Source organism: Numida meleagris, chromosome 1 (genome assembly GCF_002078875.1).
Source record: "Numida meleagris isolate 19003 breed g44 Domestic line chromosome 1, NumMel1.0, whole genome shotgun sequence".
Lineage (NCBI taxonomy): Eukaryota > Metazoa > Chordata > Aves > Galliformes > Numididae > Numida > Numida meleagris.
In genome coordinates this window covers 66,088,628-66,112,880 of record NC_034409.1, presented here as the reverse complement: position 1 = coordinate 66,112,880, position 24,253 = coordinate 66,088,628, and the positions used below count along the sequence as shown (strand labels likewise).

Below are 24,253 nucleotides of genomic sequence, written 5' to 3'. Positions count from 1 at the left end.
CAACTTGGGTGACCTATGATTCTACGATTCTGTGACACTGAAAGGAACCTGGCCCCATCCCATCTGGCTTGTGGGCTGAACTCTCTAAGCCTGGGCCTTGCAGCCATGTCAGCCCAGAGATGGCATCACCACACCATCTCTCAGCTGCTAGCCTGGCTCCTGCCTGGCTCGTGCCACTTCAGGCTGAGGCTGTTCTGGCAGTGCAGCTCAGTCGGTGCTGCCGGGTGCAACTAACATGGTGACAAGCAGGTTCTACTCACACAATGCTTTCTTGGTGATGGGCAAGGTGCAGGTTCGAACCTGGAGCCTCCTGAGTGGGGCTGCCATCTAGTTGAGCTCTGCATTTTGTGCATGACTGCCCACAAACCAGCCTCCTAGGGAAACCTGCCAGCTGAACCTGGGAATGTGCACACACCTGATCTCAATGTCCTTTCTTATGCTTAGCCCTAGAATATCTTGCTCCCATAATCGTGGTTCACAACACACCAAGTGTGTCGATGTGCACTTATGTTCAGCCAGGCACATCGCACCAGGAATACCGCGTCCTACTTTGGGACGGTGTCAGGTGGCCTTAGGCAGTGCAGCACCCTGGGGCTAAGGGAGCAGCTCCTACTGCAAAAGCCACTCCTGGGGCTGAGTGCTAGGGACTCCTTCACTCACCTCTGATGCCTACCACCCAGATGGCTGCTGTCATTCAGCCTGCCCCCTCACTGTCACTGGGTCAGGCAGTGAGCAGCTGATGTTGAGTTCCTGTGTCCCTGTGGGCCTTGCCAAACAGGTTCCCAGGGCTGGACTGAGGTGCAGCCAGCTGTCAGGCTGGTGTCTGGCTTGCCAGCCCACTCCAGGGCTGGTGTATGCTGCTGGTGTGCTCTGCCAGCCCGTGCAGTGAGCTGGCCGGGGCCCGGTGGCTGTGGCTCACCTCACAAAACTAGCTGTCTGTAACAAGGGCCCAGTTCCTCCCATGTCTCTTCACAGCCACCACCTCAGGACAGAGCTGTGCTGACAGGCATAATGACAAACACTGGCTCAGGCACCAAAGTTCAGTTGGCAAAAGCCACAGAAGATAGTTTCTACAGCAGTGCTGAAATTTCCTATGGTGGGATTCATCTCTCCTGACTTTCTGCTGTCAAAATCTGATCTTGCTGCCTTGCTTCACAGACACATCTGGAGTTCATTTCATCTCACTCTGAAGTAAGTATCTAAAATAGAGCAGACAATTAACCTTTGGAAATACTTCTTTTTCCTCCTCTGACTGACTGGCTCATCCCAAGGGGTCTGCACTGAATCCATGTGGTGCTGCCACTTCTTTGGATCCTATAATTTGTGTGTGACAATCACAAGAAATGACATACCCTCTATGGGTAAAACTCTTTGTATTCAATCTTAAAATACATTTGTAGAAGCACTGATGGGAATTTTCTGGGTTTCTCATTTTGAGAAATGTGCTCTTCTTTCTCTCCACCTATACAAAGGACTTGCAATTACATTTCCAACAGACCTCTGTTCTTCCACCTGGTTGCAATCTGACAGTAATGAAAATATGGGACCCACTGCTAATGTTTATATATGATTTCCCTCAAACTTTGCAATGTGCTGATAGTTAAAAGCTGTCTAAGTTTAGATTGCAATATGTGTAACTTCAAATTATCAGATTAAGCCAATTCTGATTTATTCTGATGAATGATTCTAAGAAATTATGATTTTTTTCAATACTACTTAAGGCACAAAACACAAGGAAAAGATAACTCTTAATCTAAATAAATGTATGATATCAGTTTATCCATAGGCTAGGTTTGATTGCACTTCCTGTATTCCAAGCTCTTTTAGGAAAAGAAGAAATTTCAATTTATACATTCTTTCCTCATGTTAAAACTGAGTTAATTAAATGAGAAATTTCCTGTTAAAAGATTAATCAGGAAGCACTGCAATTGAGACTATTATACGTAACATTTTCTGTGTTGCATATCTTGTAACTCAAAGGTAGAAGTAGGCTGAGTTTTAATCTGTTGACTGAGTATCTGGTGACATGCTACAGGGTAGAGTCCCACTGACAAAATGGGAAAGTCAAAACTTTAAATGAACAAAGCCAAGACCTATGATAAATCAATAAATATATAATCATCACAGTAAATGCCAGAAAATGATACTAAACCAATAGCAGGTGTGAATTTATCAGTTAAGATGATTGTCTGCATTTAACTACTAAGCTTCGGGGGAAAGCAAAATCTTGTGTATTTATGGGTTCTTGAGAATATGTTGCTAAAGCCTGGAAAGACTACCTGGGTCAGATTTTTTCCTTTGTGCTGTACAGTTCTGCTTTAACAAAGAAAATGATGAGACAGTTTTGCACTTTGTATGAGCTCTGTTAGACATGAGAACTGATTTTCTACATGTGCTTGGTTAGAGGATGAGAGTTGGGCTAGCTCATTTTTTTCTATTTGGTCAGTCTGCAGCCAGTTTGTCATCCTACATTTCCTGTCGGCACCTGCAGGAACTACCAATATCTAGGTCAGATATTCTTGATTTCTAATGGGCAGGCAATCTACGATGGGAATCTGTGATTTCCTGAGGGTATTCACCTCTCTTTGGGACACCATGAGGGCAGCCCTTATCCACTTCTACATCAGGATTATGACAATCAAGGGCCCACACCAAAAGCTGCCTGATGTAAATGTGTAGTTTATGTCTTCTTGAAGAGCTAATTTGTCTCTTAGTATCTCTGCTGACCCTCATCAAAGGCTCCAATAGCTGCATGTCACTGAGGTTGCAAGATACTTGGAAAAACAGCCTGCCCTCTCAGAGCTCCTCTACATGAGCTGAGCCATTCCATGATTAGGTGGTAGAGAGTCACCTTTGGAGAGGTGCTTAAGCAGCAATAGTCTTTAGGCTTTTAAAGAAAAAAAAATGTGAGAAAACAAGTTGTTCCTCCTTGTAGAGGCTGGCATGACTAGCATGCAGGCAGGTAGGCTGCCAAAGGAATGATAGCATGAGAAACCTGCCTTCTTTTGCAAAGCTTTTGCATCAGTGGCTGTGGGAAACTTTTGCAATCACCTTAAGAAGGAAATCCAAGGTTTAAAAAAAAGTGTTGGAGTGCTCCATTTCTCTGAGTAGGCAGCGCTTTTGCTGTGACGTTGCACTGGCTTCCAGCCTGAAAGCCCAAGGGCGCAGGAAAGAAACAGGCTGACACAGAAGTGACACACAGTAAGTTCTCTCTCTGCCTCTCCCTCTCTCTGTCTCTCTTGCTGCGTGTCTCCTCTCTCATTTCCTTCTTCTGTTTGTTTGCTTGCTTAATTGCTAAGCACCAGTGCACTGCAGACAAACTAGGATTTGTGTACATCTTGGAGTCACTAGGCTTGAAAGAGATTACATAAAGTGCAAAAACAAAATTCTGCAAATTAGACTTTTTAAAAGGATAAACATGGTGGACTGTGGGTTGCTTTGTAATAACATTCTTTATTACAATTAATTATTATTTTCAAACAGTCATGAATTAGACCTTCTATAATTCTTCTGGCCTCATTTAATTTTAAACAATGCTAGTGTCAATGATTCACTATTTTGCCAAAGTTCAGTTTTTTTACTGAGTGAGCATGGAAAATGTTGTTTCATTAGGCATAAGAGAAGATGTGTTTATGCAGTTTAAGATTTGCTTAAAGTAGATTATTAGCTGGCAGTGTAACATTAAATATTGTGAAAATAAAACCACGTCACTGATTTAAATATTGTTTATTTAATGGAGACAGGTATTTCGCAAAGCTAATCATCAGCAAAATATAAGTCAATAAAGAATGTGTTTGGTGTAAAGAACCTTGTCTTTCAGCTACCACCCTCTAACAATTAAGTCTGAATTCACCATACATTAATTATCTAAAACTTTTTTTTCAATGCTTTTGATTTGCAAGCTGGTAAAGATGATCTAAGATCATCTTTCATATAAATGATCCCTTTCATATAATATGGATCATTCTGAAATTTACATATGTTTGATTTCTACAGTCATTTTTGGTGGATCCTGCTGGACTAGGATTTGGAACTGAAAGCTACAAAATTGAAAAGAGAAAGTCCCTGAGGCTTTATATCTCTGTATTAGACAATAGTGCCTATTTGCAGTTGGTAGGAGTTATTTGGGGGGGGGACACTGGGGGGCTAAGAGAATTTTTACTTTTCTGGTCATCTGCGGACTTTGTCAGGGAGTCCAAGCTTCTCCTGGGTGTCTCATCTGGGAAAGCTGCACAGGCCAGTGGAGTATAGTAATCTTTGTCAGCTCCAGGAACACTGCCATGGCCCTGCAGCCTAAGAAGACTAAAAGCTCTCACTACACCCAAATAGCTTCCACTCAGGGCTCAGCTGGCTTCCAGGGCCTGCAGTAGAAGAGCAGTTCCTTGAGGAATTAAACAGACTGGAATATGTAAGGTGTCAGCATCCAAGATATCATAGTGATATTTTTCCAAACAGGAAGATCAACATATCGGATCTAAGGGAGGAAAACCATGGACAAGATAATCACCACTGGCAAACCTAAGGACAAGCCACCCTTCCGGGACAGCAATAGCACTGTGGTTCCTGCCAAGTTTGTGTGCCATAACTGTTCAAAGCTAAAGGTATGGAAAGAAACCCTCACCATGTACTAAAATTAATAATTTGAAATTCTACCAAAGTTCAATACATTCAGTATAGTAATGTTTTATACTAGTCGATTTGGAAACAATGCCCTAGGATGTGCTTCCTTAGTACAGGAGAGACATAGACCTGTTGGAGCGCGTCCAGAGGAGGGCCACAAAAATGATCCAAGGGATGGAACACCTTTCCTAGGGGGACAGGCTGAGAGAGTTGGGGCTGTTCAGCATGGGGAAGAGAAGGCTGTGAAGTGACCTGGTAGTGACCTTTCAATATCTAAAGGGGAGCTACAGGAATCATAGAATCATAGAATCACCAAGGTTGGAAAAGACCTACATGATCATCCAGTCCAACCGTTCACCTATCACCAATAGTTCTCACTAAACCATGTCCCTCAACACAACATCTCAACATTTGCTGAACACCTCCAGGGTCGGTGACTCAACCACCTCCCTGGGCAGCCCATTCCAGCACCTGACCACTCTTTCAGAAAAGTAGTATTTCCTAACGTCTAGCCTGAATCTCCCCCCGGTGCAACTTAAGGCCATTCCCTCTCATCCTATCATTAGTTACATGAGAGAAGAGGCCAACCCCCAGTTCATTACAACCTCCCTTCAGTTAGTTATAGAGAGATATAAGGTCTCCCCTGAGCTCCTCTTCTCCAAACTGAACAACCCCAGCTCCCTCAGCTGCTCCTTATAAGACTTGTGCTCCAGACCCCTCACCAGCTTCTTTGCCTTTCTCTGGACAAGGTCCAGGGCTTCAATGTCTTTCTTGCAGCGAGGGGCCCAAAACTGAACACAGTACTCGAGGTGCAGCCACACCAGTGCTGAGTACAGAGAGGAAAGAAGGGGAAAAGAAGAGGAAAGAAGGGGACAGACTCTTTAGAAGGATCTGTGGCGTTAGAACAAGGAGAAATGGCTTCAAGCTTAAAGTGGGTAGATTTAGGTTGGATATAAGAAAAAGTTTTTTATAGTGAGGGTGGTGAGGAACTGGAACAGGTTGCCCAGAGATGTGGTTCATGCCCCATCCCTGGAGACTTTCAAGATGAGACTGGATCAAGCCCTGGGCAACCCGATCTAGCTGTGCATGTTCTTGTTCATTGCAGGGGAGTTGGACTGGATGGCCTTTAAAGGTCCTTTCCAACTTGAAGGATTCTCTAATTCTGTGATTCCAGGCATATCAAAATCAATAAATATGTTCAACAGTTAAAAGATAAGGTTGTGTTTTACTAGTGAATCAATTAAATGTGCGCTATAAGCAAAACAATAGCCACTTAAGCATCTTTTAATGCATGTTTTTAAGAATAGAAGAAGTAGGACTAATTAAAACATTCCATAACCATAATGCCAATAATATACAACCTTTTACTGCAAGTTTTCCCTAAGGAAGGAAATACCTAAACAGTATGTGGTAAAAACGTAGAAGGTGCGTGCCAACTTTCATTTTCGTTGTAGCTGAAGAGGCTTTGCAAGCAGTCCTGAAAGTGAAAGTAAAACCTTTTGTTTTAATTAAAAAAATGGCAAGGACTTTTTCAGACAGAATTAAAAAGTAATGCACTTGATTTTTCTGCTGCTGAGGAATTCAGCCATGAAGAAAAATGTATTGTTTTGTAAACTCAGTTGTTTTCTCTCTTCAGATATTTCTTGGAGCTCTAGCTTTTTCCTTTTTTGCCAAAGGATTTTCTGGAAGCTACATGAAGAGCATGTCCAGTCAAATTGAAAGGAGATTTGAAATCTCATCATCAATAGTTGGCATTATTGATGGCAGCTTTGAGTTAGGTATGTGCACTCTTTTTGAAAATGTAAAATTAATTCTTCTTAATATATTTTACCCCTACAAATCTTTTTTTTTTTCCATAATCTTACTGATTATCTCTCCTGATGATGTAGGTAACTTAATGGTAATGGTACTGGTGAGCTATCTTGGACCAAGAGTTCATCGACCAAAAGTAATTGCTGTTGGATGTCTCATCATGTCATTAGGAGCATTTTTGTCAGTGATGCCTCAGTTCCTAATGGGACGGTAAATATGGAGAGTTTTCATACAGTGCATTTATTCACTTCAACCATATAAAGGGTTTGCTTAATTGTACATCTGAGTTGAGAATTGTGGTTTCTTCCAGATGTGTTAGTGAACTGTGGTGAGACCTTGGTGGAAGAGGCTTCTTCCTCAATGGTAGCTCTTTGTGCTGAGCTTTTTGAAATTATAAAGGTGTTTATTATTCTCCACTGAATTCAGGGAGGTTAAATATCTAAATACCACTTCAGATCTAAGCTGTAGTACTTACATAGCTATCAAAAACAGTTCATACCTGTAATCCTTCATCACCCTTCCTGAATAGTGGTTGAAAATATAGCTCCACTGTCCCTCAAAAAATAAAACCATTTACCCGTGCTTTTAATTTATCTATTTTTCAATTTATCTATTTTTAATTTATATATCCAAGACCTATATCTGTTATAAGGAGGTCATGAAAAGAATTATATCTTTGGAGCATTGTTCAAAAAGTGGCCACACTCACCACTCTATGAAGTAGCAGGGAAGCTGCACTGCAGGGGATAGCATGAGCCAGAAGCAGAGCAAAGGAAATCTCTGATTTTACCCAAACCTGTAACCGAATTCTGAAGATTGCCCACTCTCTACAACACTGAGCAAAACCCAGTGGCCACGGAGACCTAGCTGTCATCCATCAAAATATTAAAGCCTAGAACTTGATTACACAGCCAGATAGAATATCTATTCCCCATTTATCCCACTGAAGCACGAATATACTCAAGCTGGCTTCAATTTAATTAATTTCCTCTAGTAGCTGACTACTTAAATACAAACTGGCACATGGGTTTTGTAGCCTGCATTAATCTCTTTATAGACAAAAACTGATTACTATTACATCCTGAACCTGCTAGTTTTAAGCTAACACAGATATCTCTATGTTACCCATCTGTCACATAGCTAAGAAACCCAGGTGCCAGTATGGAAAGGCATCAACGCTGTTGCGTGTATACTGATGTGGACAGACTCTGGCTCTGTCCTTCAGTATCAAGAATGATCTCTTAAACCCAGAAAGAAGATCTTTGGCTCTTTAACTTAAGAAAATACTGGGATTAGAATGGTCACAGTATTTTCAAAAAGGTGTGAAGATATACCCTTTTTTTTCAGTGAAACGTTAGAAGTGGGTGGCCCCTCCACTCTTCCTCTGCATGGCAGGAACCCCATGAACACAAGGCTCATACATGCTTTCTGCAAAGCATAATCTTTGATATGTCAGTTGTATTTTACACAGTTGTTTTCCAGTTACAATTATGAAAGGATAGCTGTTGCTGTGGACAACTCCTCTACAAGTGTATCAGCTTGCTCCCCAGCATCCTCTGTGGGCCATCCAGTCTTGTATGCTACGGAAACACCCAGCACAATGAAAAATTCAGGTAAGCTAAAGCTCTGATGTTGAATTCCCCATTTTATGTACCCTCTTTTTTGGATTCTCTTCCTCTACTTGTCCCCACTCCATACAATTTTTTTTTTAATTGAAAAACATAATAGCAAAGCCCTTTCTAGAAACCATGATGTATACAAACCTACACAATTATGAATGTCTGTAAATATGAAAACCTTTTTTTATGTTATTTTGCTGTTGTAATAATGTACTGTCAGAATTATGCTCACCGAAATGTAAATATTTATGGCCTGCAGGATGTGAGAAAATGTCCAATTCCTATCTTTGGCTCTTTGTGTTGATGGGGAACCTTTTACGTGGAATTGGGGAAGCTCCAGTTATGCCACTGGGGGTTTCATATATTGATGATTTTTCTAAAGAAGAAAACTCAGCATTTTACATAGGTAATATGTGTATGAATGATTTTTATGCTCAGCATTCCTTTCTCTAACATTTTCTAGCCAAAAAAAATCCAAAAAAATCTATCTATCTGCTCATGCTTGTAAAAAAAATCTATCCCTCTGATATATGCTGGATATTTTTTTTTTGCATAGAGACAAAAAAGCAATGAAAAAGTGATCTCATCTTTATCTTTGAAGAATATCTATCAGATTCTCCTTTTGCTTTCCTTAAGTGGCTGCTACTACATGTACTAATTTTGTCTGTGATGAAAAGAAATAGTCAAATACTCATTTCTCCAAAGTGTGAGATCATACCTTCCTCAGCCAGCACACCATTTTCAGTACCACAGCTTCAGAGAATAAATACTTCCTAATCACCATTCCACAGATGAGAGAATTATCCTTCATCACAGTAATGTAAACGTGTTTCAGAAACTTTTACCTGACTTCTTGAAATTTACAAGCAACACATTTCCTAATGAAAGCTTTTAATAGTCACTAGTTACCTGAAGAAAAAATAAAACCTTTGATAAGGTGTTGTAATAAATTCCTTCTAATAGGCATTTTGTTGTTTTGATGAAAGATAATTTATTGCCCAAGAAATATTTACACCCAAGCTAATTTATTTATTGCCAAATTGATTTCATACCTTGGTATTTGCGTGTGACTGAGGGAGCACAAAACTACTGACTGAAATGAGCTTGGTGAAGTTGGACCAGTTATAGAGATAACAAGACAGTTTCAAGAAGAGCTCAGTGAGAAATACTACTGGGTTAGGCCACTGCTGATGTTTTTAGGGGAAGAGGACATCTACAGCCAGCAGGAAATAGAAACATTGTGAAGGAAATTGACAAAGCCTGAAGTTCAGCTCAACAGTTATCGAAAATACTTCTAATTGCCTCTGTGCTTCCAATTAAATGTATTTTTAAAAGTTCAGCTGAAATTGATAATTGACAGTAATGAAACCAGACTTGCTACAGAAGGGCCAAGAAAAGTAAAAATTATGCTTTTTAAAGCTATCTTACAGAATTAAACAGAGATTATAGCCTGGGTGTAGAAGTCTGTGAGACAGGAAATTGATTTATTTTTTTTTCCCCAGGAAATCCTACAATTTTCAGGTTGAATTTTGCTGAACTCTTTTAATTTATCCTGTTCCACCAGGTTATTAACATAGTCCGGAGGTGGTACAATATATTCTATATCATATGCAGTCCTGAAAAGCTATTTTGCACAGGGTCATTGCTCAGTATGACTACAAGGTACAATTATCCATGCCCATGTGCTACTGGCACTCAACAGGAGGCAGTAATATTGGTTTACTTTGCTCAGAGAGTCATTTTTGGTGGAGCAATCCTTGAGGCCAACTGCTCTGATGAAGTGATTACTTCATAAATACTCTGACACACTAAGTGCCTCACTTATTCAAGTATTTAATGATCTTTAGATATTTCAATTCTGTTTAGGTACTTACAGATTTGCCAATATATATGTATGGCCTATACTAATAAGGTTTCAATAGCCACTTTTATAAATGAATTTTTGAATTTATTTGAAAGTCAATATGATTAATTAAGGGTAGCAGCAGTCATATTCACTGTGCGAGATGAAAATATAGTCAACTAAAGTTACTTAATCCACGTTCATGGATTTCTCACCAACACAGAAGGTTTGAATGAAAGGAATTTCATCAGTGAGTTGAGAGCTAGTATATAAGCCTGTATCTGTTGAGTCTATGATTTCATTAAAATTGTATCTGAGGCCAAACATATGTTACAAATTTTAAAACTGTTTATATTGCTCATCAATAGAAGGACTTGGCTAAGCTATGTAAATATACAGCAAATGACTAACAGATATTTCTGATCAATTTACTGTTTATTTAGCCTGCTTATTAATTATAAAGGGTAAATACAAAAATGTGATAGGAAAATATCACAGTGAACTTATTTGGATTTGTGTTATCACAGTACAAACATATTCACTTAGTGAAGTTATTCTTGAATTTAAAGATTATGCAAGAGTGTAATTAATCTAAAAACTTTATATATATGCAAAATCATTGCACATACACCTCTTAGTTTATCAGTTAGCTTATAGTATCTTAAAGAAATACACTGCACAACACCTGGCCAGGCCATTGGTAGGGATGTGCTGCTTTTTTATTTCATTTTAGAAAGTTGTCACTGAGTATTTTAATTTTGGAGATAGCTTTAATAGTTCTGAGAAGTAAGATCTGCCTTAGACTAATGGATAAACATAAAGAGCTAATTCTGGGCTTCTGGTGTCATATTCCTTTTTCTACTGAAGTCAATAACTTTGGTAGCACCAGAATTTAATCTAAAAGGCCAGATATTTCAATGGAGTTAAATGAGAGATGTAAATGAAATCAATTTGCATTTGGAGCAATGAAGCAAAGAGGAAATACTGTACAGTTAAATTATACACTAAAACGTTATTATCCAAGCTCTTGATCACAAGCTGAGTAATCACTGTATTCAGAAGAGAGTTTGCAAAACAGGAGAAAAATCTCTGCAGTAGAAAACACATTAGGATTTATAAGGCATGGCGCCAACTGTGGGCAAGAGCTGACAAGCAGGTCAAGAGTTCCCTTGTTTCAGAATAAAATTAAGCCTTCTGAAACTTGAAACATCTCCCAAGTGGTGATGCTACTCTAGAATTCAGAAATCTGAATAACTGACTGTTTTTTGAAATCATTACCACCTTATAGCCAAACTTCTACTGATCAAGATAAGTGGTGAGGACCTATGCTAAAATTATTTTGAGGATATTTTTATTTTCTCCTGATTGCCTTAGTGGCCATATGCCAGGGTATTTGCATACCCTATCTGCAAAATGCAACCCCAGCTTCATAGGTGTGTGCTAACCTTTGCAGCTGACTCAATTACTTCTAGGTGCAACTATCTTCTTCTCCTGACCCCGTGATATCTCCTCTCTACGCAGAGGCAGAGGGGGAAACGGGAGCCCCAGTGAGGCCAGCAGCAGCACTGAAAGCTGATCTTAAAGAGGTCATGACCTGATCACTAGATTTCTTGATATTTTTAGAGCCACATAAGCATCAATTAGCACAACTGTTAGCTGATTTGTTCATTCTGGTGCTTCATGAATCAACAAAGATGCTGTCTAATGAACTTTGTTGAAACACAAGTCTACTGATATTTCCTTATTGCGTTGCCTGATGAAAATTTTCTCAGGGTCCTGTGCCTAATCCCATGCTCATGCACTCTTAGTGTCCCTCCCATGTGAATGTGACTCCCAGCTGCAAAAATATGTGCCTTCTTATACACACATAATCAGAGCGACTACTGTTATTTAAAATTAAGCCAAGGACCAGAACAAAGAGAACAGGGAAAAGTATTGAGTTCTACAATGAAAGAACATCATGCAGGTTGCAAATATAGTAGTAAATATGCTTGTGATACTCCCAGCAGGCCTAGAGTTGCATGTTCATTAGTTAACGGTCATATACTGAACGATGCCACAACGAAAATCTGAAATTAGAGGGGAATAGGGATAAGAGTGTTGTTCTCTTTCTTCCTGTTTCTTCTACGATCCCCATCTTGCCTGCTTCTGCACTGTAGCTTGTGGAATTGGCCACTTGTGGTTTATTTTCCTACCAGCCACTCAGCATTTTACAGTATGTTAACCCCTCACAACGTGTGCCTGGCTCTTTTGCCTCTCCTCTCTTCCAAGTGTGTGCAAACACAAAGAGCTCTTCTCACTCTCCTGCCCTGCTCCTTTCTGTTGTAGGCCTGGTGAGGTCCTCAGGAATGTTTGGGCCGACTCTGGGTTTCCTGCTTGGATCTTTCTGTGCCAGCCTCTGGGTTGATATTGGCGTTGTGGATATTGGTAAGCAATGGTGAGGTGATGCATTAGTTGTATGTAGGAACGTGTGTGCTAGGAAGTATTTTCCCAGCTTCCCCCTCCAAAACAGGAAGCTCTCTGGATTGTTTTTCTACTCAAAATCTAATGTTATTTCCTTTTTAATACATACAACACTGTAGTGTGACTGAAATAGACCTTGCTTTAAGTCCTCTACCCTCACTGCAGAAACATTTTGGGCCTCTTCATACACTTTTAAAAGCCCTTGTAGCACCCTTGCTGCGCAACTGAAAACAAATGGACAAATGTTCTCTGCATTAAGGAAACAGTGCTCATAGATATTTTTGATGGAAAAAAGTGTGCTCTCCTTAAAAGCACACAATAAAAATTCACATGAAACCTCATTTCTTTCTTTAAATCACTTTCATGTCCCCAATCCCAGTGAAAATTTGAGGAAATAGAAGGAAAGCTATTAAGCTTGCGGATGGAAGAAGGAGGGAACAGCAGGAGATTGAGAAAGGGAGGCTGTCTTTCAGTGGTGAGGGACTATTACCATCACTTGTCCTCACAGAATGTGCTCAAAACATTTGTGCTTGCACAAATGAATAAAGTGAAGCAAAGTGCCATCATGGGTCTAGATGAAGATACTGGCATGTCTTATGACTATCTGGAACTGATTTGATACAAACTGCATTTCAATTCCTCCTGTTCTTCATGTGAAATACAAATGCCTTTGTTCTGGTTTTTAAATAGCATAGAAAAAGGATACATATAGACAGTTTAATTCTTCTGCATGATATTTAATCTCTTTTTCCTGTCTTCCTCCATTTTACAGATGCCATTAACATAAATCCCAAGGATACTCGTTGGGTTGGTGCCTGGTGGCTTGGATTGCTCATCTGTGGAGCAGTGAACTTCATTGCTTCATTGCCTTTTTTTTTTCTGCCTTACTCCTTAACAAAAGAAGGAGAGGATGAAAATCCAAAGATCAGTCATCTGGCTGTTCGAGGAGATCACTGTAAAACAGACCCCCCAGCTCAGCCACAGTTAAAGTTCTCTGAGGCAGTAAAAGGTGAAAGATTATTGCCCAAATATTTGCATATATCTGAATTCTCTCTCACGGGTTCATTTTGAGCCTAACATAGGTTTGCAAAACCCTCTGCAAAATGCACATTTCTGCAATGCAAATGGTGGACAGGAATGCCTTCTCTCAATTGTTGTGTTATTAACATTATTAATTATTAAAATTATTAGTTGCTAAGGATGTGTTTCAGTCACAGATGAAATCTTTTCTTATGTCAGACAGCTAGAAAAAGCTCATATTGTTGCTTTGGGCATATTCTCAGTTCAATCCAATCGCTATCATACAGCCATAATCATAAGAATGACAAAATGAAAAACATCCTGTCTCTGATTTCTGAGCTGGCAGGTTACTGTTTACCTGTGGCCAATATATGGGAGAGAAACAAAGGGGGATAACCAGGATGGTCAGGCCCAGCTGTCATGGGTTCATTAAAGGCAGGTCCTGCCTGATCAACACCACCTCCTTCTATGATGAGGTGATCCGACCGGTGGACAAAGGAAAGGGTTTTGACATAGTCTATGATACTTCAGCAAAGCTTTTGACATTGTCTCCCACAGTATTCTCCTGGGGAAGCTGGCAGCCTGTGGCTTGGACTAGTACACACTTTGCTGGGTAAAACACTGGCTGGAGTGCTGGGCCCAGAGAGCGGTGGTGAATGAAGTTAAATCCAACTGATGACTGGTCATGAGCAGTGTTTCCCAGGGGTCAGTATTGGGACTGGCCCTGTTTGATATCTTTATTGGTGACTTGGATGAGTTGAATTGAGTGCACCCTCCATAAGTTTGCAGACGATACCAAGCTGGGAGGAGATGATTATCTGCCTGAAGATAGTAGGGCCCTACAGAGGGATCTGGACAGGTTGGATCAGTGGGCTGAGGCCAATGGGATTTGCTTAATTTTATTGTCTAAAGGATGCCAAAACAACTCTTCTCTGTGTTTAGCAGGGTGTACAGCATGTACCTCTCCATTGCAGATTTCCTACCAACTTTGAAGAAACTGTTTGGAAATCCAGTTTTCCTGGTGTATGTGTTCCTCACCATTCTGCAGTACAATTCTCTTGTTGGACTGATAACATATGAGACAAAGTTTATGGAGCAGCAATTTAATGTATCAGTGGCAAAAGCCATCTTTCTAGTTGGTAGGTATCTGTCCTTAGTTTAAATTCCTATTTTGGAAAGGAAGTTTTCTTTGTATTTTGTATCCCTTTTTATGATGATCTTCTGTGAAGTTTTTGGTAAAAAATGTATGTAGAGATTTATTATTTTCCCACTATTTTTTGAAACTGATGTTAATTTTATTCATTTTCCTGGTCTACCTAATTTAGACAACTAGAGTATTATTAACACTGAATGGATTTTTTTGCTTGAAGCTTTCTTAAAAGACTGAGATTGGGATTATGAGTATGTCTGTTTTTGTGAACAAAAAAGTCAGCACAAACTCCAACTAAGTAACAACTAAAAGACAAAAAGTTGAGAAAATGTCTATTTACACGTCTGATTTTACTTTTCAGAATAAAACTCTGCTATAAGTGTTCTTCAGTTTTGATTACAAATACAAATTTTATATGCAATGAGAAACCAAAATGTAAAATTTCAAGTCACTTCTTTTAGCTCAAAGCTCTTTTTCTATTTGCTGGTTCCCTCAAAAATGAGTTCTTTGTAATGTTCTAAAAAAAAAAAAAGAAGGCTGAAGTGACATTAATCTTACAGTGATGGATTAATACGGTCTCATAACCTGGAAATAAGATCAGGGTATTTGAGGACATTGCAGAATTTGTATTCCATTACTTTAATTTGAAGGCAGTTTCCTTTGCTGTGGGTCAGATACAAAAGTAGGAAGAACTTTCTTTTTCCTCTCGCTTTTTGGATTACATAAACAAACCACTCACAATTAAACCTTGCAAAAGCTCTCTATTTAGTATGTAAATATCGAGAATGGAGTTTGTGAAGTGCTGAACTGATTAAATCTAAATGCAAATCTTTACATGATTCACTCTCAAAGCACAATGGAACCCAATGCAAAATGAGACAGAGCTTTCTTTTTTTATTTTTTCTTTTTTGCAACTGTTAGAAAGTGTAGTGCTTTAGATGAAGAAATACCCATAAGCTAAGATATTTATCTCATTTACTTGAGTTTCTAATAGGCACCTGTTTAGGTATTCTTACTTCAGTATGAATGCAAACAGCAGCAGTTAACACCTTTCTGTTACCTTTTATTTGCAGGTGTGATACTTTTACCCATTACAATCCTGGGGATGTTTCTAGGAGGCTACCTGATCAAGAAATTCAAACTTCATATAACTGGATTGGCAAAGTTTGCATGCATCTCCTTTATAGTAGCATATCTGTTAAACCTCTTGTACTTCTTGTGCAATTGTGAGGTGCTCCAGCTGGCTGGTCTCACAGTGCCTTACTCTGGGTTTGTATTCCCTTGGATTTGTGTTTGTTGCTCCCTTTGTCATGCAGAGCATGGGGCTTGTGCTTGTCTTCCTTTACTCTCCTAAACTAGTCTGAGTTTGTAGTTTCATCTGGACTATAAACCTTCTAATCTAGGAAAAAAAAATGAATTTGGGTAATTTCCAAAACATTACCTGGCTGTAGATTTACTGTATATGTATATAGATGTATGTCTGTTGAAAAGAATGAGTTTTCATTCTAACTGAAGTGTATTAGGTCTTCCACTTGTGTCAATCATTGCGTTTTCTTCTACAGTGTAGCTACTGTGATTGTACGACTCTACTGTTCCTTTGCAGGTGCAGGTGATATGAGAAAATCCTAGGTAGTGAAATAGACTTGTCAGGCTGGAAGGATACCTAGTGCTGGGGCTGTGCACAATACCCTGATTTTGTTTTTCAAATTTCATTTAATTTGGACAATTCCTTTTCTAAATTGTTTACTGCCAAATATTGGCATATATTCTTGCATGCTAACAGATGACTAATTAAGATTAAATTAATAAAAGACAGTTGAATTTTTTTTTACTCTGTTCCAAAGCTTTAATTTATAACTTGTCTCCTGCTACCACATAGGGAGTAGGAGACAAAAAGATTGTGGAAAGTGGTTTTCCCATTATCCCTAACCTGAGTAGTTAGTTACCAGCCTCTCTTGGTACTTGGAGCTGCTGACATGCCTGGGTCCATCTTTTCAGCTGGGAGGTGGAAAGTGATGCTGGCAGGATGATGTGGTGCACACACAGATATTTCCCCTCCCTTATCAGGACCATGGCCGTGCATCCTGAAGAACATTTTGCTGACTCTAGCAGCCTGCCACAATTGCCTACTGTATAAACTTAGTTCAGTTGGGTCCAGCAAATATCAACGGATTTTAAAGGATTAAACTGAATCCAGCAGGGCTTGCTGGATTTTCAATTCAGACAGAAACTCAGACCTGTGTTTTTTTTGAAATGGAGCCTATGTTCAGGAGAATATCTAGGTGTTTTGTAAAACCTGAAACCCAGTTCAGCTCTGAGGCTAGTTACATAAAAGATGTCAGATATTTGTCCAGTGGAGATACCTGTGGTTGAATACATAATCCAATACTGATATTTTCCTTTCTAAAATATTTTGGATAAATGTTGCCCACTTCAGATGTGTTTTGGATTGAGGGATGGGTAGGAAGAAAAGGCAAATTTTCAACACTTTAAATTGGGAAACTCTTCAAAGTAGAGGTGTTTTGTGGGTAGTGAGCTACTAATGCTTTCTGAAAATTGAGCTCTTCCACCATGCTCTCAGTATTTTGCTTTTTACATTCTCGATTCTAGTTGTCTTCCAATTAGTTTGGGTTGATCCAGGTGCAGGACTGCTGCTGAACACAGTCGGAGCTGAGATGGAAGCAGCTATTCTCTTTCAGATTAGCGCAACTTTCATTGCCACTAGCCAGCTCTAATTCAGTGAACAACTATCAAGGATATCTTGCTGCTGTATTTTTATGTAGTTTTGTAACATCATTTCCAGTACTCAGATACAGTATGACCCTCTCTATTGCTAGGGGCAAGCATAGTCTATGTGTGATGAGAGATTTTAAGTATGATTTTCTTTTCTTTCAGATGAGATTTCAAATGAAAAAGTAACATCCTGTATTTTCTTTCAGTCAAAAATACCTGGTGTACTTGTTCCGTACCTTTCCAGCAGCAGTCCATAAAAATATTAACAGATGATGAAAAATATCAAAAGAACTTTGGTTTGGTCAAAATTAGCTTGCTGTATGTCTCAATTCGGCAAATTCAATCTTCTAGATGATAGCAGATATCTGTCCATATTGGTTGTTTTACATTCTCATAATTTTTCCTGCCTACTTTCTTATATTTTGTTTGAATATTTAAATTTACTATATCATTATTTTGTTTCTTGCTCTTTTCCTCCAGATTTAAACAACTTTCCTCCCCTAAAAACAGTTTCATGGCCAGCTGCAATGCTGACTGCAGCTGCAAGGTGGATCAGTGGGATCCTGTATGTGGGGACAATGGGATCACTTACATGACGGCCTGCTTTGCGGGATGTAAATCATCATCTGGGATGGGAAAGAATATGGTAAATGTATAGATAAATGATTGTATAGACAATTATATTTCTCAATCTATTGTTTTTTTGGCGTTGTGATTAAGAAATCCTGTAGACACATGTCCATTTTTTACTGTTTAATTTTGTAGTAGAAACTGAATGATTGAATTGTTGCAAATTTTTAAAAGAGGTGAGGTAAGTGAGCTACTCAGGCAAGACATGAAACATCAGACTTTAGCCTAACATTTTTTTTTTTTTTTTAAAACTAATTTTCTTCTCAGCAATATAACTGTGAATTTGGCTTTATGTTTCTCACTAGATCTCTTACTGTGTAGATAGAACACAGCTAAGAGGGGTTTGCTTTAGAAGACCTTTACTGATCTGGTTGTTACATTACCAAAATGTTCCAGTGTAAAGTCATATGAGGTAGGTCTGTATAAAACTGTGAGTGCTGATTTCACAAACCTGTACAAATCATGCTGGAATTGCCTGCTTTCCTGAGCTCTGTCACAGTTCAGGAAAGCAGGTCATAACTCTAAACTGTATATCTGAGAGATGCATTAAATGCATATCTGGCCATTTTGTTCAGTGCATCATCAGCAAAGATATATTAGGACTCCAGAAATTCCTACCGTGGCAAGACAAATAAAACCAAGAGGTTTGAAAAAGTCAAGGTGCTCAAAAAGATGTTTGAAATCCAGGTTATTGCAAGCAACGCAACTCCTATGCTTCAGTTTTTACTTCTTGTTAAATGGCTTTTAAGTAAGGTACTGTCGCTTTAAGTTAAATAGGCTGTGGGCATATGATCATGATCAAAAGCTCAGCAGACCCAGGGATATGTTAGAAGGGCATTTTGTGTGAGCAATGTTTAGTTTACTATAGGCCAAAGTGTCTGGTTTGGTTCAGGTCAAGAGTATAAAGCAGTTCATTGTGCCTGAAGTGAAGCACAGAGGGCTCATTGGGACTGCTTGCTGGAGATACAAATACTGACTGGGACCGGATTACTACTACTACCACAGCTGCATTTGTATGTGCTAAGTCCAAAGCCCTAGGAAATAGTTTGCCCTAATACAGATTACAGTGCAATGATCTGGCAAGTCTATATATTCATATAAGAACCAGTTGAGGTGGCACTGTACCATCAGATGATCTGCTTCATTTAGAGTTTTTCTGCCTTTACAACTCTTTGTTACAACTTTTCAGCTAGTTTATGGCTCTAAAAGCTGAGCAGTGTTATCAGATCATATGAAATGTCCTGGCCTGCTCCAGTGAACAGCTGACTACATTAGATGAATGCTCACTAACTCCAGGTAGCTAAACTAAACTCTCTTATTGACACACCACCAATCTTGAAGAGGTTTTACACTGCAAGGAAAATGCATAGAAATAAAGTTTATGGACAGAAAACATATTTAAACAAATATTTAATTTTAAACAGAATCTTAGTCTGAGATAATACTTACTTGCCAAATTGTTGTAAGTTAAGCATGTTTTACCCTCTAAAAATGAATCCTTAAGTCATCATGAAAAATGATGAGAAAAAAAAGATTGTCATATTAATTGTGTGCAAATGGCCATGTCTTCTGGCAGAAGTAGAATTGTCTTCATATAACAACACTGAAAAGACAGGCAACATTTTCAGACTCATACTGTTATATCTACAGCCATATTCTCTTGCTTCATTCACTTGAGGGGATTTGGCTTTCAAACTCATGTCTCTTGCTAACTTGAAAAGCTATAAAACAGCTCACACTCAATTCAGCATCAACTGCTGTTTTGGATACATGGATACCATGATTGTATTATTGTGTTCATATCTACATATTTTTATTGTTACTTATGTACTTCATAGGATCCCTGAGCAGAACGGCTGGATAACAGTTCACATCTGAATTTTATAGCTTTCACCCATCTTCGCTTTACACAGAGCACCTTCCTTCCTAGCAACGGCATGGCTGAAACCAGAATCACAGTTGCTTTGTGTCCCTGGAGCAGTGCAAAGTGACTGGAGCATACTAATGAGCTTGGCCATCAATCTGCAAAGATTGTTAGGGAGGTCCTTTTGCTGTAAACAACAGTCTGCCTGTTACGGAGAGCGAAAACTCTAGCTACTAAATTCGTTTTCAGTCATTGAATTCTGATTAAATGACTTCTCATCTTCTCCTTTCAGGTGTTTCACAATTGCAGCTGTGTGGAAGGACAAGAGCATGGACATGGCAATGCCTCTGCAGTTTTGGGACAGTGCCAAAGAGAGAGCTGTACCAAAGCATTTCCCTATTTTTTAGCATTACAGACTGCATGTGCATTTATTTTAGCCTTAGGAGGCACTCCTACATACATGATTATGTTTAGGTGAAATACTTTACCTTACCTTGACCGTAAAGATTGGGGAAAGAGAAAAGGAAAATACCATTTAATCCCTATTGTGAGAAATGGCATGTTGACCAAACCTGGGGCATTGTATCTTTCCCTAATTCCAATTTAAGTCTGAGTTGGTACTTTGGCAATTGAGTGAGTAAGCCTTATGCTGACATTTCACTTCCAGTGACAGGGATGTGTTTAACAGAGCAATGAGCTCGAAATTAGTGTGGTGCTAAGTCATGTCCGAGGTGACTACGCTGTTCACCTTACCCAAGAGAAAAGCATTCACCTTTGTTAAGCCCTGTTGGCTCAGGACGTTTTATGTGTTGTGAGAAACCCAATACTCCCATTTTATATCAAGACAGACATGAACAGATTACAAACAGAACAATGTCAGCAGCAATATTTTTTTTATTTTTATTTTTTCAGTTGTAATGTGGCACTGCTATTTTACATTCAGAAGAAAAGACAATGTTCTGTACCTTTTGCATGAGAGTTTCTTTCCAGTTATGCTCATGGGTGAAATGCAGTCACCAGCAGTCTGCACATGGCCAGTTAACTCTCTTCCCTAAGCTGCTGATTATTTTGCAGTACTTCTGGGTGCAGACATTCTTGCTGCTTGCCCAGATTATGGACAAGGCTGGGCAAAATTTCCAGAATACTAATGTATATAATGAGAAGCCATTAATATTATTGCTGAAAAGATGATGAACTGGTGTAGTGGAGTGTAAATTCCCGTTCAGCCTGGCCATGGCAAGCCCCCCTGCCTGACCCTGTGCCAGCTCAGTACTCACTGCTGCTTTTTGTGAATTCTAATTCCTTTGATGGACACAGGCTGCATCTCCACTGGTAGGAATGAGATGCTCTTATAGCCAGGTAACTCACTTTTGCTGTTTCTGTGTAAAATGCTAGAGACAGAGGTGGGTTTTATGTGTAGGTAGCTCACAGGGATTGCACAACCTCACTGCTGTCTGTTCACCACCGCTTAGTACAGCCACTTCAAAAGAAAGGGCAGCTTCTTGGAGCTGAACTTATGGAATAAACTACTTCTAGTTGGTTCACTTCAGTTTTCTTGTGCATCCTCTCCCAAAAATCTTTGCAATTTTCTCTCCTGTAAGAACAGTTTCTGTAAATAGTCCCAACTATTTCAATGGGAGTTTATCCACAGAAACAAACAGGAGGCTCAACATCTGATCTATAACTTGGGTTAACGTTTTCAATTGGTATTGAGTGACCTCTGCTAAGCTAGCCACATTACTCGTGCAGTGGTGCATGTGCAGCTGTTCACAGCATAGCCATGAGTTTAGCTGTATTACTCTGTTGCTTCTCAAAATGTCAAAACAATGTGTTATTTTTGTTACTTTTTTAGATCTGTTTCACCAGACCTGAAATCCTTTGCTGTTGGGATCGAAACTTTAGGTGGCAGAATACTAGGTAAAACTTCATTTCCTTGTGACATTCAAGTAGGCAATCAAATAGATAGACCATAACTAGGCAGTACAAAACTCCTTGCTCTGGAAGAGAGCAAATTTTGAAGAACTTTGCTTACAAGCACAAAATACATTTCAAAATGTTTGGATGAGCTAGCTATGTGTTTCCTGGTATGCAATTACGTATTATGATTATCTCACCAGATTTTTTTCTGTGCAGAGAAGAAATTAGTCAAAGGAAGAAAATTCCATTGTACTCTTTTCTGTTTGTTTGTTTTTTGGACACATCTACCTACACATGGTTAGGCTGGATATCCTGACTTTTGAAATCTCCCCAGTGAAGAAACACCCAAGTAGTCATTTGGATCTCTCAGCTGAATGCTGCAGGGAATCAATCTCATGCTTTTATGAAAAAGTTTTCATAACAAAAATCACATTATAACTGGGAGCTTACTGATTGTATTAAAGCATCATAGCTATCTAATAGGGAATCTTTCAGTACTGCATAAGTAACACACTTAGTGCATGATTGGTTTTGATCAAAGGTATAATTGGAGCCCTTGGCACTGAGCTAACCATTTTTTATTTGCAAACTGCCTGAATAGATACATTCATGTACATAGATATTAATATATCATGACATGTAATTTCCATACCAGGGAGCAAAATTTTGTTTATATAATTTCTTTAAACAAAAAATTAGAATTCTAATAAAAATGCCATTAAAGTTGAAATACTAACATTCTCCCCCTCTCCCCCCTTTTCCCCTGGATATAATCTTCTTCAGATACCTGTTTAAAAATTTTCACAAGTCTGGTGATCTCAAAGTCAGTGCAGGATTTTTGATCCCATTTTATGTAGCTATAATTCAGTAACTGTGATTAATTTTACCATTTCTCTACCATAACATTAAACTCTGAGATCTGCATATCTGAGATCATGTAATAAGAATTTTCTTTGCAGGTGGACTCCCAGCCCCTATTTATTTTGGTGCCTTGATAGATGAGACCTGCTTGAAATGGGGGACAAAAAGCTGTGGGGGGTCTGGCTCTTGCCGAATATATGACACAAAAGCATTCAGGTAAGCTGAAATCTTCAGTAAGTGATTAGGAATTTGGCTTCTGAGGCAGCTTTGACCATTAAGGACTGAAACACATTCTGCCTACAAGAATTATTAATGAACAAATTAAGATACTAAAGCACCAAAATTCTGTATTTTAACTAATCACTAATAGATCAAATAAGCCACATACTTTTGATCAAATCTGATGTGTGACATTGCTGAGCACTCCCTTACATCACCAGAAATAGTTCCTTTAATGAAGACTTAGTGTGCTGAATAATTCTGTAATGCCTTGGGTTTTTGAGAGACCAAGGAAAAGTAGAATAATCATAGCAATAAGGATACTCTTCCTCAACCCTCATTTCTCTGCTTCCTAATGTACAAGACACTTCACCAAACTCACCTGGGGATGGGGGAAGGGTGGGCGAACAGGCAAAGCTCACCATCTGCTGAATGGCAGAACTCTTCAGACAAGAGATGTTTCTTTAAGGAGTATAGGACCAGGTTAGGGCCCGTCTGGGACTGAGAATTATGAGATTGTTTGCTTTTTGCTTGTCACTTCCCAAAACGTGGAAAGATATCTAGCTGGGAATAAATGATTTTGTTATCTTGTTGGGTTTTTTTTTCCACTCAGAAGCGGCAAACAATTTAAATATATTTTGTCACCTTTTTTTCTAGAAATGTCTATCTTGGCCTCATTGCAGGACTACGGGCAGGGTGCTGTGTCTTATACATGGTGCTCTGTGTTTTAATAACGAGACGCTTCAAAACAGATGACAAAGAGATGACAGATATTAAAAATGCAGAAGAAACAATCAACAAAGAATCAGCTACAGTGAACAAAAAAGAAACTCTTCCTGGTGCAAAAATCTCAGAAGAAAGTGAAGAAACCCGTATGTAAAAAGGAAACAAGGCTTTTTCTTAACTCTGCCTATGTTTCATTATTTGTAAGCACAACAGGAGTCTACCTGACTTCAACAGCTGGTTTACATTTGGAGGTTCAAAAAATATCCTTGAAACATTGACTTTTAAGTTGTTGTACCCTATTCTCTTCTTCTCCTCATCTAAAAAAACAGTGGGAAAAGGTTTTCAAAATTTGGGGGGACTCTCCCATCCTTGTGTTCCCAGTTCTTTTCTAGTTCACCTGTAGGACTGATCACATTTTTTCAGTGTCATAATTTTGATTATAATTGAAAAATTAAAATGGTGAAATCTCCAATAAGGTTATTTTCCATTCTTACCATATTTATTTCAAGTCCAAAGTCTCTGGTGGCCTCTGTGACGCGGTTCCTTGTTACGGACTGGGTCCTACAGTCCATGCTCAGGTGAGAGCCCTAGGGCTGCCAGTGGTCATCTGAACAAGAACTGCACAAAGACTCTGGGGTTTGGCTTGAACACGTTCACAATCAAAATGGATTGCAAACAAAAGAAAGTAGTGTATTAATTTTGCAGCACATCTCAGTGCTGAGTTTGAGTAAACTTACTGTGAACTGATGCAATAAATTGATAGATATTAAAGTTAA

At 39.1% G+C, this 24,253-nt stretch overlaps 1 protein-coding gene across 3 annotated transcripts; it reads left to right on the top strand.

The window, feature by feature from the left end:
* LOC110396006 (solute carrier organic anion transporter family member 1C1-like) lies at window positions 476-24,253 on the top strand. Of its 3 annotated transcripts, none has more exons than XM_021391222.1 (15): window positions 476-1,191; window positions 4,456-4,601; window positions 6,257-6,398; window positions 6,510-6,642; window positions 7,915-8,045; window positions 8,311-8,457; window positions 12,223-12,321; window positions 13,130-13,366; window positions 14,352-14,516; window positions 15,601-15,796; window positions 17,741-17,906; window positions 20,047-20,228; window positions 21,607-21,671; window positions 22,631-22,748; window positions 23,409-24,253. In XM_021391222.1, the coding sequence occupies exons 2-15, from the start codon at window positions 4,491-4,493 to the stop codon at window positions 23,629-23,631; spliced, it is 2,115 nt and encodes a 704-aa protein (XP_021246897.1). In that variant the 5' UTR covers window positions 476-1,191; window positions 4,456-4,490; the 3' UTR covers window positions 23,632-24,253. The 3 variants fall into 3 exon arrangements, with proteins under 3 accessions (XP_021246897.1, XP_021246907.1, XP_021246911.1); XM_021391232.1 differs by lacking the exon at window positions 476-1,191 and adding an exon at window positions 3,052-3,201; XM_021391236.1 differs by lacking the exons at window positions 476-1,191; window positions 4,456-4,601 and having other exon boundaries at window positions 6,258-6,398; window positions 7,904-8,045.